General features: G+C 40.2%; 1 protein-coding gene across 2 annotated transcripts in view; it reads right to left on the bottom strand.

Moving 5' to 3' along the window:
- Window positions 1-16,796, bottom strand: part of LOC122097828 (peroxisomal bifunctional enzyme-like) — a 65,157-nt gene extending 48,361 nt beyond the window's left edge. The window contains exons 1-3 of one of the 2 annotated variants that reach the window (XM_042668432.1): window positions 16,646-16,794; window positions 11,078-11,181; window positions 3,148-3,320 (exon numbers count right to left, since the gene is read on the bottom strand). In XM_042668432.1, coding sequence (XP_042524366.1) covers window positions 3,148-3,320; window positions 11,078-11,181; window positions 16,646-16,719 — 351 coding nt within the window. In that variant the 5' untranslated portion in view covers window positions 16,720-16,794. Of the gene's footprint in view, window positions 1-3,147; window positions 3,321-11,077; window positions 11,182-16,645 lie in introns of both variants that reach the window. The other variant, XM_042668423.1, reaches the window with a different exon arrangement.
- Window positions 16,797-20,073: the final 3,277 nt, after the last annotated feature.

Genomic DNA, 20,073 nt, shown 5'->3' with positions numbered 1-20,073 from the left:
GTCAAAGAATACATTCATCTGAATTACTGAGAACAGGAAAATACATTGATATGGAAAGAAGACTAGCGGCTACCTAGCATTGGAGGGAAAAGGGATTGGAGGGTTACTAATAAATGATTGAAAGTTTCTATTGGGTGATGAAATGTTTTAAATTGATTCTGTTGTGTGTGTGTGTGTGTGTGTGTGTGTGTGTGTGTGTGTGTGTGTGTGTGTGTGTGCAGTCCTAGGGCTTGAATTCAGGGTCTGGGCACTGTTCCTATGATTTTTTTTTTTTTTTTTTTTTTGTCGGTCATGGGGCTTGAACTCTGGGCCTGGGCGCTGTCCCTCAGCTCTTCAGCTCAAGGCGAGCGCTCTACCACTTGAGCTACAGCGCCACTTCCAGTTTTCTGGTGGTTTATTGGAGATAGGAGTCTCACAGTCTCTCCTGCCCGGGCTGGCTTTGAACCGCGATTCTCAGATCTCAGCCTCCTGAGTAGTTAGGATTACAGGCGTGAGCCACCAGTGCCCGGCCATATGATTTTTGTCCTAGGCTGACACTCTCTACCACTGGAGCTACTATTCTACCTCTGGCATTATTGGTGGTAAATTAGAGACAAGAGTCTTACAGACTTTCCTGCCCATGATGGCTTCAAAATAAGATCCTCAGATCTTAGCCTCCTGAGTTGCTAGGATTATAGGTGTGAGCCATCAGTACCTGTCTCTAAAATTGACTCTTACAGAGGTTGTGTTATACTACTATGTATGTACTGCAAATACATGGCTATGACACTAAACTGTGCATTTTAAATGGCTGAATTATATGGCAAGTGAATTTATATTTCAATAAAACTGGTATTCCTATTCCCCTCCAAAAAGGACCACGCAGTATCCTCAGTCCAGACAAGTGGGTGACCTTGCCTCTTTAACATATTGCCTTTAAAAGTGACTATTTAAAAGTGGCTAAAGCTCTGCCCATCATTTATAATCACAAGGATGGGGGAGGGAGGAAAGAGGAAGAGGAGAAGACCTAAATGGAGACCCCTATGTACCAAGAACTTTACAAACAGCTGCCAGATACCAAGCCTCCTGTCTCACAGGAGGTTTTCCTAACAATCAATTCCCATCTAATACCTACTGATCAGCCCTGGGAATTGCTTCTGACTACTCAGATTTCTACCCATTCTGCAGATAATGGTCAAAGGACACAGGAAAGGTCTACTTTGGAGAATAAATATGCACATATATGTACATATATATTTCTTTTTGAGCTATCACAAAAATTAAAACACAAGGAAGCATTATGGTATAGGTTGAATACCGTTTATCTGAAATGCTTGAGAAAAGTGATTCTGATTTCAGGTGATTTCAGATTTTGGAGTACTTACATATCCCTATGTATTAATTAGATTATACTGGAAATGGAACCTAAGTCTAAACACACATGTATTTATATTTCATATATATCTAAGGCACATACTCAGAGGCATTTGTATACAATATTTTGGGTATGCTTGTCTTTTAACTTGGACCATCCTGAGAAGTCAGATGTAAAAATTTTCCACTTGAGGTATTATGTCAGTACTTTAAAAGTGTGGATTTTGAAGTGTTTTGGATTTGGCATACACAGCTTAGGTGGCTATATAATGAAAACTCATGCATACTTTTGTAAGCATATTTTAAATTATATTTGCAACAAGGTTAACATGATTTCTCATCAGAAACAATGGAGGCCAGAGGATGGAATGGCACATTCAAATTTCTAAAAGGAAAAAGCACCAAGAATTCTATATCCGGCAAGAGTATCATTTGAGAATGAAGGAAACCCAAACACATTCCTATCTAAACAAACCCTAAATTTATTGTTAGCACATTTCCTTTAAAAGTTCTTCAGGCAGAAAAGAAAGGACACTAGACAGTAACCTCAATTCACATAAAAAATATAAAAACATTTATAAAGCATAAGAATGTAGGAAAATGCAAAAGACAATATATTTTTACTTTGCATTTCCTCATTTTTATCTTGTTTAAAAGAGCTCCATATAGTTAATGAATATGAACTCATAATTTGTGACAAAAACCATGTAATGGAGCAGGTACACAGATGAGGGAAACAAAATTTTTGTATACTATTGAAACTAAATTGGTACTAGTTTAAGTTAGAGCACTAAAAATGAAGATGCTAGCTGGTTGCCAATGGCTCATGCCAGTAATCCTAGCTAGGCTGAAATCTGAGTAGCCCAGCTCAAAGCCAGCCCAGGCAGGAAAATCTGTAAAACTCTTATCTCCAGTTAACCGTGGCTCAAGTGATAGTGTTACCTTTGAGCAAGAAAACTCATGGACAGCACCCTTGAGTTTAAGCCCAAATACTGGCTAACAAAAAATTAAGATGCTAATTTTTGTCCCCAAGACCTTCTCCACCAATAAGAAAATAACTCAAAGATATATAGTAAAAGAAACTACAGGGTATATGCATTTATCTAATTTGGGGAGGGGAAGGGTAATAAAATACTGAGACAAGGACACCGGATGACCCATTACAACAATGATACTCACAAGACAGTATGCTGGAAATGAACTTTACAATTTGGGGGAGGGGGGTTGGGGAGGTAGGGGTGGGAAGGGATAGGAGAAAAACAAAAGAGGAGGTAACAATGTTCCACAAGAAATGTACTCATTACCTTACTCATGTAACTGTAACCCTTCTGTACAGCATCTTTACAATTAAATTAAATTTTAAAAAGAAACTACAAGAGAATTGCAGAGTACACTAAAAAATATATAGTTAACACAAATGAAAGCATTATTGGAGAAGCCCAAGAACAAAAACACAAAATGCAGAAAACCAACAACTAACTAACTGGCAGAAGAAAGTTTTCTTAATCAGTAAATGTATTAAATGTGCATATATATACTAAATTGTAGAAATAATTAGACATTAGATGGTAAGAGGGCTCAGAGTAGTTTACTTACCAACCAGGATGCAAAAATCTCTACATCTGCAAGCACTTCCCTATTACACAGCCTAGCACCAGTGCTGAACATACCTGAGACTTGTTAACTAGCAAGCCACCACTGAACAACAGCACCTGATTGATCTCTATGACCATATTTAGAACTTTCCCTAAGGAAAGCCCTCAAACCAACCCCTACATGCACCTCAGTGGTTACCTCTGTATGTGCAACCCTATAGTGACAGCCCAAGGCCAGCTCCAGTCCCCCTCCTAAAGCCACGCCTTCAATAGCTGCCACCACAGGCTTCTTATTTCTCTGTAGTTCATCTACTATACTTCCCAATCCAATGCCAGTGGGCCGAGGAGCACTGAAGCTATGGATATCAGCACCTGAAGAACACAGACACAAAAAAGAAGAGAGGTGTTTGAAGGATTGGACTTTGCTATTAGCATGAAGGGATCTAATTACTCTTAAGGTAGCTCAGACATCTGGGTGCCAGAAGATACTACATCTGTAGACTGATGACACAAAAAAAGAAACAAGTTGCCTGGGAAACGTAGAATAAAATATGAGTAGCTGGGCTACTCAGATTTCAGCCTAGCTAGGATTACTGGCATGAGCCATTGGCAACCAGCTAGCATCTTCATTTTTAGTGCTCTAACTTAAACTAGTACCAATTTAGTTTCAATAGTATACAAAAATTTTGTTTCCCTCATCTGTGTACCTGCTCCATTACATGGTTTTTGTCACAAATTATGAGTTCATATTCATTAACTATATGGAGCTCTTTTAAACAAGATAAAAATGAGGAAATGCAAAATAAAAATATATTGTCTTTTGCATTTTCCTACATTCTTATGCTTTATAAATGTTTTTATATTTTTTATGTGAATTGAGGTTACTGTCTAGTGTCCTTTCTTTTCTGCCTGAAGAACTTTTAAAGGAAATGTGCTAACAATAAATTTAGGGTTTGTTTAGATAGGAATGTGTTTGGGTTTCCTTCATTCTCAAATGATACTCTTGCCGGATATAGAATTCTTGGTGCTTTTTCCTTTTAGAAATTTGAATGTGCCATTCCATACTCTGGCCTCCATTGTTTCTGATGAGAAATCATGTTAACCTTGTTTATTTGTACTGGGGTTTGAAGTTGGCCCTATTATTATGTTTGCTATGAAATGAAAGTTTACTATGTATTTTTTATCAATGAGAACATGCTGTGAATCCTTATTATGTATTTTCTTATCTTCACATCACATTGTAGGTGTTTAGCTTTTTTCTGGAACAATGTATATTCTTAGAAAAGAGTATATTTGCTGCCATTTTATAAATTAATCATTTCAGTGGCTATGAGTATAGCTAAATTATAGGGTGCTTGACTAGCATACAAGAGGTCCTGTGTCTGATCTTTAGAGGGTCAAACGAAGATGTTGTATAAATTATGTTGAACACTTATTCATCTATTTCTCTTTTTTTTCCCCCACTATATGTTGCTCATCTAGCATGAATCTGGGGGTTTATGGGCTTTTTTTCTCAGTAATGTACCATATTTAATTATATTGTCCAGTAAAATTGCTTTCTATATTTTTAAGATTCCTTTTGGCTGTAGGAAAAAAAAATTCAGCTCCAATTTGAGCCCCAGGACTATCATTCCAATAGCTTAAGTTGAAATGGTTTTTCTTGACTAGTAGTAATGAATATTAAGTGGATAAATACATCAGGCCTTGGGCTAAGTAGCTCAAATACTGTTTCATTTAATTTTCATAACAATTGGGTAAAGTGCCTTGACAACTACTAGTTTATAGGTAAGGAGTTAAAGCTTTGAGATATGAATTGATTAGTTAAAACAGGTATGACCAGTAACTCATATGATGATTTCAACTCAGCCAATTTAACAAAGCCTGATTTTTTAAAATGTTTTTTATTGTGAAAATACTGTACAGACGTGTTACAATCACATGAGCAAGGTAATGAGTACATTTCTTATCAAGCATTGTTGCCTCCTCCTTTTTTGTTTCCGTACCGTCCCTTTCCTCCCACCTCCACAACTATATTACCGCCCTACCCACCCCCGCCTAAATTGTAAAGTTAATTTTTTGACATAGTGTCTGGGTCAACCTGTATCCCTATTTAAACAATTTGTTTTTCCCTTCCGCTCCTCAAATTATACCAACATCAAATACAGTGAAAACAGGGGTTATATCGTGGGGGAGGGACATACAAAGCAACAAAAAACAGCAAGCAAGAAAAAAATCACTTGTGTCTTTATCTTGGGGTTCATTTCACTTAGCATCATTTTATCTGACCTTTTCTGCTTGTCTCAGATATATACTATTTTTGCAAATAAGGGAAACCATGGGCCCTATGTTTCTTTGGGCCCGGCTTACTTCACTTAATATAACTTTTTCCAAGTCTTTCCATTTCCTAACAAATGGGGCAATGTCATTCTTTCTGATGGAGGCATAGAATTCCATTGTGTATATACACCACATTTTCTTGATCCATTCATCTACTGAGGGGCATCTGGGTTGGTCCCATATCTTAACTATGGTAAATAATGCTGCAATAAACATAGTTGTGCTGGTAGCTTTAGAATGGTCTTGTTTGTGATCATTTGGGCAAATGCTCAAAAGTGGGATTGCTGGGTCATAGGGGAGCTCTATGTGGAGTTACAAAGCCTGATTTTTCTGCTTTGGTGGTGCTGAGGAATCAAACCCAGGGCCTCATGCATGCAAGGCAAGCACTCTACCAGTGAGCCACCTTCCCAGGTCACAAAGCCTGATTTTTAAATGCTATCTTCAGCCTGTAGTCTTCTGCTTATCACACAAGATTAGTATTACTGCCCCAAATTGACTGAAACCAAGGCACAGACAAGGGTATAATAATTTCATGTTTAAATATTTCTAGCAGAGCGAAATCAATTAAATTTGGATGCTAATATTTCTTAGCAAAAGTACAATATTCTTTTATTCTAATAAATTTCAAGCAGGTTCTCTATCACTTGAGTCATGCCCCCAATCCTTAAGCATCAGTTTTTTTGTTTTTTGTTTTTTGTTGTTGTTGTTTTATTGTTGTTGTTTGCCAGTCCTGGGCATGAGCGCTGTCTCTGGGCTTCTTTTCGCTCAAGGCTAGCACTCTACTACTTGAGCCACAGTGCCACTTCTGACTTTTTTGAGTAGTTTATTGGATATAAGAGTCTCATGGATTTTCTTGCTGGGTTGGCTTGGAACCATCATCCTCAGATTTCAGCCTCCTGAGTAGCTAGGATTACAGGCATGAGCCACCAGTGTCCAGCTTTTTAGTTTGTGTGTGTGTATGTGTGTGTGTGTGTGTGTGTGTGTGTGTGTGTATGTGTGTGTGTGTGTGTGTGTTGTTTTTTGTTGTTATTGTTGCTTTTTGAAATGGTCTTATGCTTTTGAGCTAGCCTAGGACTGAGATCCTTCTACTGAGGTATTGGCTATAACTGGGACAATGTGTCACCACACTGCAAACCTTAGAGGTTTCTGGGGACTGTGACTGGCTGCAGGAGATTTGACTGGGTGCTTGAAGTATGAATGATGCCAGTAGAAAACCACTGGCTGAATGGTTTTTTTATCCTATGTCTAACTGACAAAGGACTATGAGTGTTTGACCTTTTGCAATAATTCCTGTCAAAAGTCCCTTTAGGTATTTAGTGAGGAAATTCCTGCAGGGATCCCTAACTGAAATTGTGTAAGTGCTTCCTGACTCTGTCATCTACTGCTTTTGGCTGTTGGAAAAGAAGTTCAGAATGTGCCCTTCTGTTTATTTTTCTATGAAAATATGGGCAACTTGAACCTATAACAGATGAGGTTAGGGGAGAGAATTGGAGCTTCACTATGTCTAAAGGTTAAACTCATTCCTCTCTCCATGGTGGTAATTAGAATATTAATTATTTACTAAACAGTATTCTGAGATATCCCTGCATGGGCATTTCGTCATCCATTGCCCCAGAATCTGCTGGTCCAAACCAGCACCAAGTCAACACTCCCCATAATGCCAAAAAAATTAAAAATGAAGAAAATTCACCTTAGGTGGATTAAGGTATTTCCATTCTGTGCTTAGTTTACTAAGTGTTTTATCTTAAATGTAAATCAAATGTTTTGTTCTACCTGTCTTGAAATAATCATGATTATTCTGTCAAATCTCTTAATAGGATGCATAACACTGAAATAACTTTTTTAAACAATCTCATATCTCAAGGAAAAGGTAGTATGTTATACCTTCTAAGAATATCAGGCTTCCTTATAGAAAGGGTAGGATTTTTTTTACATGTATGTTTATGAATATGACCGGCCTAAAGTGTCACTGTCTTATACTGGCCTTGCCAGATATTGGCATCAAGCTTATGCTAGCTTCTCAACAGGAGCTGAGACCTGTTCCAGGTTTAAATGTCCACCTAGAACCTGTGATTGTGACCTTATTTGGAAACAGGGTCTTTAGCTGATGCTTTCACATTAAGAAGAGGTCCTACTGGAGGAGAGAGGGCCTATGTAAGATCAGGACATTTCGATAAAGCCATGGGGAAAAGGCCATGTACAGACAGAAGCAGGGCAGAAGTTTTGACAGGCCATGGATTGGGAGCAACCCCAAGAAGCAGAAGAGGCAAGGAAGGATACTTCCCAAATACCCTTGGTGGGAGAGTGGTCCTGTTGCTAGTTTTTGTTTGTTTGTTTGTCACTCATGAGGCTTGAAACTCAGGGCCTGGGCTCTGTCCCTGAGCTCTTTCTCTCAAGGTTAGTGCTCTACCACTTTTTACAGCCCCATTTCAGAGTTTTATGTTTTTATTTTAATTTTTTTATTTTTGTCGGTCATGGAGCTTGAACTCTGGGCCTGAGCACTGTCCCTGAGCTCTTCAGATCAAGGCAAGTGCTCTACCACTTGAGCCACAGTGCCACTTGGTTACTTAGAGATAAGAGTCTCACAGACTTTCCTGCTTGGGCTGGCTTTGAACCAGTGCCAGGCTCCACTTCAGGTTTTTGAGGGGTTAATTGAAGATAAGAGTCTCTAGGGGGGGCTGGGAAGGTGGCTCAGTGGTAGAGTGCTTGCCTTGCATGTATGAGGCCCTGGGTTCTATTCCTCAGCACCACATAAGCAAAAATTTTGGAAGTGGCACTGTGGCTCAATTGGTAGAATGCTAGCCTTGAGCTGAAGAGCTGAGGGACAGCGCCCAGGCCCAGAGTTCAGGCCCCACGACCGGACCCCTCAAAAAAAAAGTCTCTAGGGGACTTTTCTGCCCCAAGTTGGCTTTGGAACCATGATACCTGGTTCTCAGCCTCCTGAGAAGGTAGGATTATAGCTGTGAAACCACTGGTGCCCTGTTGCTGTTTTGATTACAATTTTTGCCTCCAGAACTATGAGACAGTAAACTTCCACCATTGGAAAACATTCAGTTTGTGGACATTTTTACACATTGTGCCTTCTCTTTTTCTTGACCAGTCTCTCCAGAAGTTTGTCAGTTTTAAGTCTTTTCAAAGAATTAACATTCACACTTGTTTCTTTTGATTCATGTTGTTTTCTATTTCTATCATTTCTCCTCTGATTATTTCCTTTTTTTGTTCTTTTAACTATACTTAGGTCTGTTTTCTTGTATGTTACATTAGCTGCATCATATGGGTGCTTCACTAATTGTCATTATCTTTTATCTTATCTAATATAGTGTGCAAAAGCTATACATTTTCTGCTTTTTGTTTAGCTGTATCCCTCATGATTCATATTTGCATTGTCATTCAGTTCACTGTATTTTCTAGATTCCCACTGTTATTCTAAATTGACTCACAGTAAAAAAAAAATTAGTTTGACTTACCAATGTATGAGCAACTAGTCATATCTGTGTTATTGATTTTTAACTTTCGTTGTAGTGTTTTCAGAGAATATGGTCTAAGTGAAAATTACTGAAACAAGGGTATATGCTATTATCCAGTTTCTGGTCACTTTTTCCAAATTCTCCAGGAGTGTTTGAAAAGAATGTTTGAAAAGTTAGTGGGTTCATTGTTGTATAAAAGCCCACTAAAGCAACATTTTAGAATAGTGTTTTTTCTTAATATGAACTCTAATTACATATTCTCTTCTACATCTTACTTATAAAAATCAATTTCTGCCAGGAAGGTGGCTCAGTGGTAGAGTGCTTGCCTTGCATGCCTGAGGCCCTGGGTTCGATTCCTCAGCACTACATAGGCAGAAAAAGCCAAATGTGGCACTGTCCTCAAGTGGTAAAGTGCTAGCCTTGAGCTGAAGAGCTGAGGGATGGCACCCAGGCCCAGAGTTCAGGCCCCACTACTGACAAAAAAAAAATCAACTTCTAGCAGGGCACAGTGTCACACCTATAATCCTAGCTACTCAGGAGGCGGAGATCTGAGGATCACGGTTCAAAGCCAGCCTGGGCAGGAAAGTCCATGAGACTCTTATCTCCAACAAACCACCAGAAAACTGGAAGTGGCGCTGTGGCCCAAGTAGTAGAACGCTCACCTTGAGCAGAAGAGCTCAAGTCTTCATCTTAGGTCCCAAACTTAAGTTTCCAAACAGTCAGGAAGCTATTTCAAAGTGTGTTAATGCTTGACACTTCATACTTATTTGTAAATAGAGGATTGTAAAATTTACTGAGTGTTAAAATATAAAGTATATCAAGAGATTGCCATTTTTATTTTAATTAATAAGTAACTTACATAGCACAGATATGTAGCAGTAAAATAAATGGTAATTATAATTAATATTTTATACTGATTTATTAATATTTTATATAGATTTAAAATTTTATGTTGATTGTGCTTTTTTCAGGTTGCCCAATAATGTATCTTGAATACCTTCCATATGGTAAAATTCACTAGACATGTGACACTTGTTAAAGGATTTAATATATTCATTTGGCAAAAGAAAAACATTCTATAAAAGTACTCAGTGAATCACTACTTCTGATACTTCTGCCATATTTCTGCATCTTTACCCAATGACCCCAAAAAGCAGGATATGGTTACTCATTTCTGAGGTGGGTGCCCCTCAGGAGGACACTGAACTCCACTTTAAGACTCTGAGAATAAGCCGGGCGCTGGTGGCTCATGCCTATAATCCTAGCTACTCAGGAGGCTGAGATCTGAGGATCGCGGTTCAAAGCCAGCCCGGGCAGGAGAGACCGTGAGACTCCTATCTCCAATAAACCACCAGAAAACCGGAAGTGGTGCTGTAGCTCAAGTGGTAGAGCGCTCGCCTTGAGCTGAAGAGCTGAGGGACAGCGCCCAGACCCAGAGTTCAAGCCCCACGACCGACCAAAAAAAAAAAAAAAAGACTCTGAGAATTAAACATTAAAGTTTCAGGAATGTCTTCTGTGTGCAGGCACTGCCCCAGGATGCTCAAGGTTAGCTATCTCCTTTAATCTTACAAAAAAAAAATCATTTAAGCTGGCTATCACTATTCCTACTTTACAGACAGGGAAAACAAATGTAAGAGATCAAAGAGTTTGGCCCATGCCAATATGTAGAGCAGGTGAACAACAGCAAGTTTCCACTTGTAGGTATCACTGCCATCAAGTCCAGCATTAAATGTCTTCCAAAACTCAAACCCAACATGAAGAAGTCCAAAGAGTCCTTTGGACTCTCTTTTAGATGTCTTGGGAAAGACCTATTTCTTTTTCTTTTTTTTTTTTTTTTTAAAGATTTTGCTATATAGCCCAGAATGGCCAACATAGCAAGATCCTGTATGCTGATAGATGTCTGTAATTCCAGCATGGGAACAGGGGGAACCAGGCATCTATCAGCATACCTTTGCTACATTTCTTTTTTTTATTTTTATTTATTTTGGTCGGTCGTGGGGCCTGAACTCTGGGCCTGGGCACTGTCCCTGAGCTCTTCAGGTCAAGGCGAGTGCTCTACCACTTGAGCCACAGCACCACCTCTGGCTTTTTCTGCTTATGTGGTGCTGAGGAATCAAAGCCAGGGCCTCATGCATGCAAGGCAAGCACTCTACCACTGAGCCACCTTCCCAGCCCAACGACCTATTTCTTTACCCACCATGTTTCTCATTCCCACTCTAGTGTGCCCCATCTACCTTCACTAAGTTCTCACCCATAGTACATCCTCTACACTACTGATTAAAGTCTGTGCCTGTATTCTAGCAACAGTGGGAGAGGATTAGTTACCTGCACAGAATTTGCCATCTGATCCAGAAATCACGATGGCTTTTATCGTATGGTCTGACATAGCTTTCTGTAGTCCATCTTTTATTCCATGGAGTACATTCGAACTAAAAAAAGAAAAAAAAATATATGTGAAGCAAATTAGTCAAAGTTAAATTTCCACCATCTCAGAGGTTTTCCTTTCCTAACAATGAAGAAAAATTAAACATCTGCAATGGATAAAACTACAAATTCTTATCATTAATTTTTAATGATAAGATGTGTCTACTATGAATTAGGTAAAGAGATGATCGAATGAAACCACTTTTAAAGCAATATTATTTTCGTCCACACTGCTGTAACTTTTAAAACTCAGAATCAACATAATGAATTTGTAATATATTATACATAATATTACAGAGGGTTGCATAGTAAGTGTATACAACCATCATGGAAGGTGCACTGATATGAGTGCTGTAATAAAGGTGCATAGGTGATATAAAAATTCAGTGGGAGAAAATTCAATTTCACCTAGTCCTACTGGAAAAATAGAAAATAAGGAGAAAAACTAGGACAAGTGGTAGGGGATGCTAAATAACTCAAATATCCATTTCTTCTCATTTTCTTCAAAGAATATAACAGCCAGTTTTTGTTTTTTGTTTTGTTTTGTCGGTAATGGAGCTTGAACTCTGGGCCTGGGCGCTGTCCCTGAGCTCTTCAGCTCAAGGCTAATGCTCTACCACTTGAGCCAGGGCCACTTCTGGTTTTCCAGGGGTTTATCAGAGATAAAGAGTCTCATGGACTGGATTGGGAAGATGGTTCAGTGGTAAAGTGCTTGCCTTGCATGCATGAAACCCTGGGTTCAATTCCTCAGTACCACATAAGCAGACAAATCTGGAAGTGGCACTGTGGCTCAAGTGGTAGAGCCCAAGCCTTGAGCTGAAGAGCTGAGGGACAGTGCCCAGACCCAGAGTTCAGGCCCCACAACCGACAAAAAAAAAAAAAAAAAAAAAGAGTCTCACAGATTTTCCTGCCCAGGCTGGCTTTGAACCACAATCCTCAGATCTCAGCTTCCTGAGTAGCTTGAATTAACAGGTATGAGCCACCAGTGCCTGGCAATAGCTAGTTTTTACCTGCAGATACAGTAGCTCAAAATAAAGATCATATTTTCCAGCCTGCTTTGCAGTAAGGTCAGAGCACTAAGTTCTGACAAATATGATAGAAAAATATATGCAACTTTGGAGAAGAGTCTTTAAAATATTTTCAGATTTTTCATTCTTCCCTACTGCTGGCAGGAATCCAGATGGGTTGGCTAGATCAAGAATATCTTGCTGGGTGTTGGCAGCTCATCCCTGTAATTCTAGCTACTCAGGAGGCTGAGATCTGAGGATCATGGTTCAAAGCAAGCCTGTGCAGGAAAGTCAGAAATTTCAAGAAACTCTTATCTCTAAATAACTACCCCCAAACCAGAAGCAGAGCTGTAGTTCAAAGTAGTAGAGTGCTAGCCTTGAGAAAAAAACTCAAGGACAGCACCCAGGTACCATATCAACAACAAAAGAAGAGGATCCTTGCTGGGTGCTGGTGGTTCATGCCTGTTATCCTAGCTACTCAGGAGGCTGAGGATCACAGTTCAAAGCCAGCCTGGGCAGGAAAGGCCGTGAAACTCTTATCTCTAATAAACCACCAGAAAAACGGAAGTGGTGTTGTGGCTCTAGTGGTAGGATGCTAGCCTTCAGCAGAAGAGCTGAGGGACAGTGCTCAGACCCAGAGTTCAAGCCCCTTGACTGACAAAACAAAAATAAAAAACAAACAAAAGACTATTCTTGTTCCAAGGAGTAAATGCAATGTAGTTTAGCCAGGCATTTGTGATGCATGTCTGTAATTCCAGCATTTTGGAGGCTATATAAGGAAGATAGAGAGTTTGAGGCCAGAGCAAAAACAACAACAAAGAGCCGTATGTTAAAGATGGCAGAGTTAAGACAGAATTTTGGAGTGGTAACACCAAACCAGGACACTACTGTGGAAGAAGTTAACTTCTTGTTTAACTCAGTATTATTGTGAGTTTTCTATAACTGCCAATCAATCTTAGTCCAGACACATTTAGGAGATAAAGGTGAAAGTAGGAAAATTAGAGAAAATTTGAGTAGATTAGTAGATTTTATCTAGTCTTAGTATCAGAGGGAGTTGTCCAAGGACAACTTGACTAAAGCCAAGGAAGATAAATATGACCTGAAGGCAGATTCTCTGCTCGTGTCTGCATTTAAGAAGTAAGAGAGAAGCCGGAGCTTGTGGCTCTTGCATGTAATACTAGCTGAGATCTGAAGATTGAGATTTGAAGCCAGCAGGTACAGATAAATCCCCTTGAGATGCTTATCTCCAATTAATTACTCAAAAACTGAAAATGAAGCTGTGGCTCAAAGTAGTGGAGTACTAGCTTTGGGCAAAAGAGCCCAAAGACAGTGCCCAGGCTGACCTCATTCAAGCCTTACAACTGAAAAAAGAAAAAAAAAAGTAGGAGAGGAAGTCAGCTGGTGGTGAATAAAAATTTTATTAACTCGTGTTTAAAAAAAAAAAGTTGAGGGGCTGGGAAGGTGGCTCAGTGGTAGAGTACTTGCCTTGCATGCATGAGGCCCTGGGTTTGATTCCTCAACACCACATAAGCAGAAAAAGCCAGAAGTGGTGCTGTGGCTCAAATGGTAGAGCGCTAGCCTTGAGCTGAAGAGCTGAGGGACAGAGCCCAGGCCCAGAGTTCAGGCCCCACCACCACCAACAACAGAAAAAAAAGTTGAGAAGCTCAGCACAACTATCCAACAATGAGGAAGTCTAATTCACAAATACCAAAGAACTAATAAGTATTAATAGACCAAAGGATAATGAAGAAGGAAAAACACTACTAAAAGGGGTGGGGGGAAGATAACAGCAGACTATATTTATTTTGCTTAGAATTCTGACTGTTCTGCACAAAATCTCAGGTCTTTGATATATAAAGAAAACTCTTCAAACAAAGCAAACAACAAAACTCAATAAAAGCTATATTGTTAAGACCAGTAACTTAGTCAAAGGTCAGTGAATGAAGAAAATACCTGCTGTTGTGCATGTTATCTTTCACCTAGTTACATTTTTGCTCTTAACATATAAAAACAAACAAAACCTTTGGCTTTGAACCTACTAATTGGAAATCAAATCTGATAATGAAACAGACTCTGGAACATTACATAACATTGAGATGTCTATCAGGCATATGCAGGCAGTCATCTCTCAGTATTGTGGGAAACTTGTTCCCAGGGAAACCAAATTCATCTTTTTAAGTCTGTTATATATGGTTATATATTTTCATATAACCTATGTACAGAGTCATACTTCAACTATGTATATGATCCCATAAAATAGAGATGCTATGTGAATAGTTGTTTTACTTCATTGTTTATGGAATCAGGAAACAGCAATAATAATAATAAAAAACTACACATGTTCATTAGGGATCCAAGCAATCTGAGTGTAACTATATTTTCTGTATATAGTCAGCTGAATTGTGGATTCAGGACCCATGGATATGCAGACCTGGCAGAATTACTTCCTCAAGGAAGGATGGCCTCAAAATGAGCCATAATTAACTTGAGCAGTGCCATGGACAAGAGGCTGGCTTTGCCCATCCCAATCAACTGCCCTGTTTAAGTTTAAAACACTCACAGCAGGAAAAAGATGGTAGTAAATGATACAGCTTTCTTTACTGAGAGGGACCACAGCCATACAGCAGGTAAAGGTCACAGGGACCAAGAAAGCCTTTTCTTTCCTTCATATTGCCAGGTGTGGAGAATGCAACCTGAGAAGATAACATGTCCCGAGTGCTGACCATAAGGCCTCTGTTTGCTTTTGGCAGGTCTTCCTTCTAGATTGTATCCCCTTTCCCTCCCCTGGTGTTGGTCTTGAGCCTTGAACTCAGGGTCTTGGGGCTGTCCCTGAGTCTTTTTTTTTTTTTTTTAACTTAGGGTTAGTGCTCTGCAACTTGAGCCAGCTTTTTGGTGGTTAATTGGAGATAAGAATCTTACAGACTTTCCTGCCTAAGCTGATTTCCAATCATGATCCTCAGATCTCAGTCTCCTGTGTAGCTAGGATCACAGCTGTGAACCACTAATACCAAGCTAATCACACACCCAAGCTCTCTTTCTTCCTTCCTTCCTTTCTTCCTTCCTTCTTTTTCTTTCTTCCTCCCTTTCTTCCTTTCTCTCTGTCTCCTTTTCTCTCCTTCTTTCTTGTTCTTTTCTCCTGTAATACAATGTGCCAGACATGAAAGGCCTGGCTCAATTTCAGGAAACTTTGTTTTCACCTATATATTTCTATGTATATGTATACATTTTCAGTTGCTTTCTATGCAATAGTGAATGTTTCTTACTATATGGATTACAGTTATATGTAAAAAATGTGATAGCCACTGCTCTGAGAAACAGGCCAAGTAATCAGTCCTTAACTTTAAAGATGATAGCTTCATTGGAATGGGAGGAAACATGGCTGACTAAAGAAGCTGTGAAAGACATTTGCTATTTATCTGAGAGAAAAAGAATTATTCACCTGAGATTCTTCTACTGGACTTAGAAAGAGATAATCTTGTACATAAAATTAGAAATAGGAAGAGAAAATGGAAGGAAATAAAATATATAGCTAAGGAAAAATGGAGAACCTGTTACATTTGAACAAGCTGTGATGTGGTAAATCATTGTTCCATAGTACAAAGAATTGTTATAAATTTTAAAACAAACTTCTATAAAAGCCATGTTGTTAAGACCAGCAACTATAGGTCAAACTTCATGAATAAAGAAGCAACTAGCCCTTGTGAACGATAATTACTTTTCCCCGAATTACTTTTTACCCAGTAACTTAGAGGAAATAAACATAACCTCTAGCTTTTGAATACTTGATGAGAAATCAATTTGTATTCTAAAATCCAATTCTGAATCATTACATAATGTTGAGAAGTCCAAAAGTCATATGCAGTCAAGCCTCATTGTGTGTGAGGAATTGGCTCCAGGACAAACATCCCTGCCAAGCCCAAATCCTCATGTATTCAAGTCTGTTATATAAAATAGCATCAGCGCCTTTCTAGCTTGTTTTCTTTTGCTTATGTGGTGCTGAGGAACCGAACCCAGGGCTTCAGGCATGCAAGGCAAGCGCTCTACCACTGAGCCACCTTCCCAGCCTTGCAAATGTTTTCTTATTGAGCGTCACTCTCTTGCTTTGTAAACAGGAAGTCGCTACACAGTGTAAGGGCAGCGTCCAAGTAGGGGAATGAAAGGAATCAAGGTCCAAACTCGAACCAAGTCAAGAACTTCGGAATTGCAAGCGCATATAAGCAAAGGCGCAAGCTAGCCATTCAGCACGCAGTTGGCACAAACTTGGTGAAACTGAGCCTGGCTCCACCGTTCCTCAGGCGGGTCTCAGCCTGTTTCCTGACAGCGCAGGAATGTGACTCAGATGCACCGATGGCCCAGTGAAAGGACCCAGTACAAACCAGTTGCTTTATCTGGCAGTGTCGATTCAGCCAGAGCCAGACACCGGCTGGTAGGGCCCGCGGTTCCCCGCCGCAGAGGCCGTTACCTGATTGCGTTGACAGGCGGGTTTCGCAGGCGGATGTGCGCCAGGGAGTGGGGCAGCCTCAAGTACTCAGCCATTTTCCTCTGGCGCCGAAGTCTCCTCTGTGGCCCAAGTTCCCTCTGCCTCTGAGAGTCCGGCCACTTTTCAGGGATCCCTGGACCGGTCCCCAGGAGGAGGGGCGAAGAGCTGGCTCAATGAGAGCCAGGCACCGCCTTCTGATTCCTGCAGTCGCCCCTTCGGCAGTCCCGCAGCCACCTTTCACCTCCCGGGAAGGACTTGGCAGCTCTACACAGATGCTTATCATCACAGCTTCCCAGAGGACAGCCAGAAAGCCAGTAGAGCTGATCCCCCGCTGGCTGGGAGGCATGCTCTGGATTCACTGGGAGACAAGCGATCCCCATGATCCCCATGCACAGGGATCGTTCCCTGGGGCCCTGACAACTATGTGCCAAGAAGCCTGTCTGGAACTAGTGAACCACATGCATCATTTTCACCTAACTGCTGGTGGGTAGTACTTGCCACAACCAGCAATATACAGAACAGTCATTTTCTCACTGCTACACAGCAGGGAAGGCACAACTTCAGAGCAACTTGTCTGCCCAATCCTTTTTTTTTTTTTTTTGCTTTCCCTAAGGAGTGGGATTGCTAACACACCATCTACCAGCTGAACACCAGTTATGTACATGACCTGACTGGAGACTAGAGAAACCATGCCCAACTCTTACCCCTAAAAATTCAGTTGATGCAAGGTCCCAACTCCTGACTTCCTATGTCCTCAAAGATCCATCAAATGATTAGAAGGTAGTATGGAAATGTGTGAGAGGAAAAAATACATGAAGCACATCTTTACTGGTGTTCATAAACTTTAACGATGACTAAGGATTAATTTCATACATTTTGTTTTGCTCTTGAAATGAAAAGAAAAAGGTTCCTACCAAAAAGTTTCCTACCTAGAAATATACAGATAGAATCCCTTCAACATAACATGGACAACAGACTCAACGATCCAAGTCTGAGGGTAAAGGACAGCCAATCAGCAACAGCCCAAAGCACTGCCTGTGAGTGCCAACAATCAATGCAGCCTCATGGGAGAAACCAGTTGATTATGAATCTGTATCTAGTTCCTTTGAAATTTAGAAATCCTTGAACCCGATCTTGTCTCACAACACTGTAAAATCAAGTCTGTTCTGCATAGTGAGTCTAGTTCTCTCTTCTTTACACAAGCAGTGACTTCAATTTTGTCTCTCTGCAGAGAGGCTCCCTAGAGGAAGCAAGATTGCCATACTGTTCTACAGACAGTCCTGCACAAAGGCCAAGTCTTCCTGGAGAGGGAGGCTCTAATAAGCATAGTTTGGACTCTTTAGGCATATCTTCATATTTTATAGCAGTCTATCATAATCTATCCCCATATTTTCAGTTGAACACAGAACTTTCAACCCTGTCCTTCACTTTAGGTTTCTATATAAATCTGTAAATATGCTCAGCCTTTGTTTAAAGGCAGGGACTATGGCTAGGAAAGTAAGGTGCCTAAGGGATCACATTTAAGAGCCTTACCTAATGCTGGTCTGCCCGCTCCTCAATTATCATTTAAAAATCTTGGGAAAGAAACTCTCAGCAATCACTGTGCTGTTGTTGATGACATTCCAATGTCAAAATACTTAAGAAACATAAATAATTTTCACTTTTCATAAATTAAATGTGGGGGAAAGCTGTCAAGGAAATTTTATTCACAGCTCAATGCAGTTGGATTTTACATGATTTTCAGCAAAACCTAGCGAGCTGGATTTGTTTTTTTGTTTTTGTTTTTGTTTTTGGTCCGGTCGTGGGGCCTGAACTCTGGGCCTGGGCGCTGTCCCTCAGCTCTTCAGCTCAAGGCTAGTGCTCTACCACTTGAGCCACAGAGCCACTCTGGCTTTTTTCTTTTTGCTTATGTGGTGCTGAGGAATTGAACCCAGGGCTTCAGGCGTGCAAGGCAAGTGCTCTACCACTGAGCCATCTTCCCAGCCTCACGAGCTGGATTTGTAATAGATATGTGTGCTTACAAATATTGTAGTTTTCTTATGGTAGGATTACACTTGCCTGCCTACCTACCTGAAATAGAACTTATTGCTAAGGCTAATAAAGTATAAAAGAATGAAGAGCATTAATAGGAAGCACACATTTCACTAAATTGGGGTTTTAATTTTGTTGTTCATTTTTTTGTGCCAGTCCTGGGGCTTGAATTCAGAGCCTGGGCACTGTCCTGAGCTTTTGTGGTTAGTGATTTACCATTTAAGCCACAGCTCCACTTCTGGCTTTTACGGTGGTTGTTGGAGATAAGAATCTCAAAGACGTTCTTGCTTGGGCTAGCTTCAAACCGTTTTCCTCAGATCTCAGCTATTTGAATAGCTAGGATTATAGGCACAAGCCACCAACACTGGGATACTAGATTGTTGTTGTTATTGTTAATTTGGCCTATCACTAACAAAGTTTTGAGGTGGTAGTGGCATGGTCAGCTTGAGTTCTTAAATGGCTACAATGGAGCCAAGCTGCCATGCAGATCCAAATGCTCTTGTAGCATGAAGAAGAACACTTGAGAGCCAGTGTAGTAACTCATACCTGTAACCCTAGCTACTCAAAAGTCTGAGATCTGAGGATGGAAGCTAGCCCTGGTAGGAAAGTCTGTGACTTACTTCAAATTAACAAGCAAAAAGCTGTAAGGCTCAAGGGGTAGGTAATTAGCTTTGAGTGAAAAAGCTTAGGGATAGCACATAGTTAAGAGAGAGAGAAAGGAGGGAGGCAGAGAACCTAACCTGAGTTGTTTTAAGGTAATAGGTAGTTACTGCAGTATAATCTATGTCAACTGCCATGGGATTCTAGAGTGAGTTTATGACAACATGGAATTTAATGGTGACTAATACAAGCCCTTTACTGTTGTAGAGATAAAAACTGGACAGAGTACAGGGTCTGGTCCAGACACTGATGCATACATTTGTTTTTTTACCCTTGGATTCAAAATGGATTGCTGGATGTGTGCTGTGTGCCCATCCTTTTTTTTTTTTTTTTTTTTTGCCAGTCCTGGGGCTTGAACTCAGGGTCTGGGTTCTGTTCCTGAGCTTCTTTTACGCAAGGCTAGCACTCTACCACTTAAGTCACAGATCCACTTCTGGCTTTGTCTGAGTAGTTTATTGGAGATAAGAGTCTCACAGACTTCTCTGCCCAGGCTGGCTTTGAACCACGATCCTTAGATCTCAGGTTCTGAATAGCTAGGATTACCAGTGTGAACCACCAGTGCCAGGCCTTAAGCCCATCCCTTTTGATGTACACAATGCCATAACCATTTGCCACTTTAAGGAAAGCTAGATATAGTAATTGGATACATGTTAGTGATGGCAAAGCTAAGGGATGAAAAAATATATAGGTCCTGAATGATTATCTTAAATTGTCAGATT

Source organism: Dipodomys spectabilis, unplaced genomic scaffold, assembly GCF_019054845.1.
Source record: "Dipodomys spectabilis isolate Male_0828 unplaced genomic scaffold, ASM1905484v1 ptg000017l, whole genome shotgun sequence".
NCBI lineage: Eukaryota > Metazoa > Chordata > Mammalia > Rodentia > Heteromyidae > Dipodomys > Dipodomys spectabilis.
This window is presented reverse-complemented; position numbering and strand designations above follow the sequence as displayed.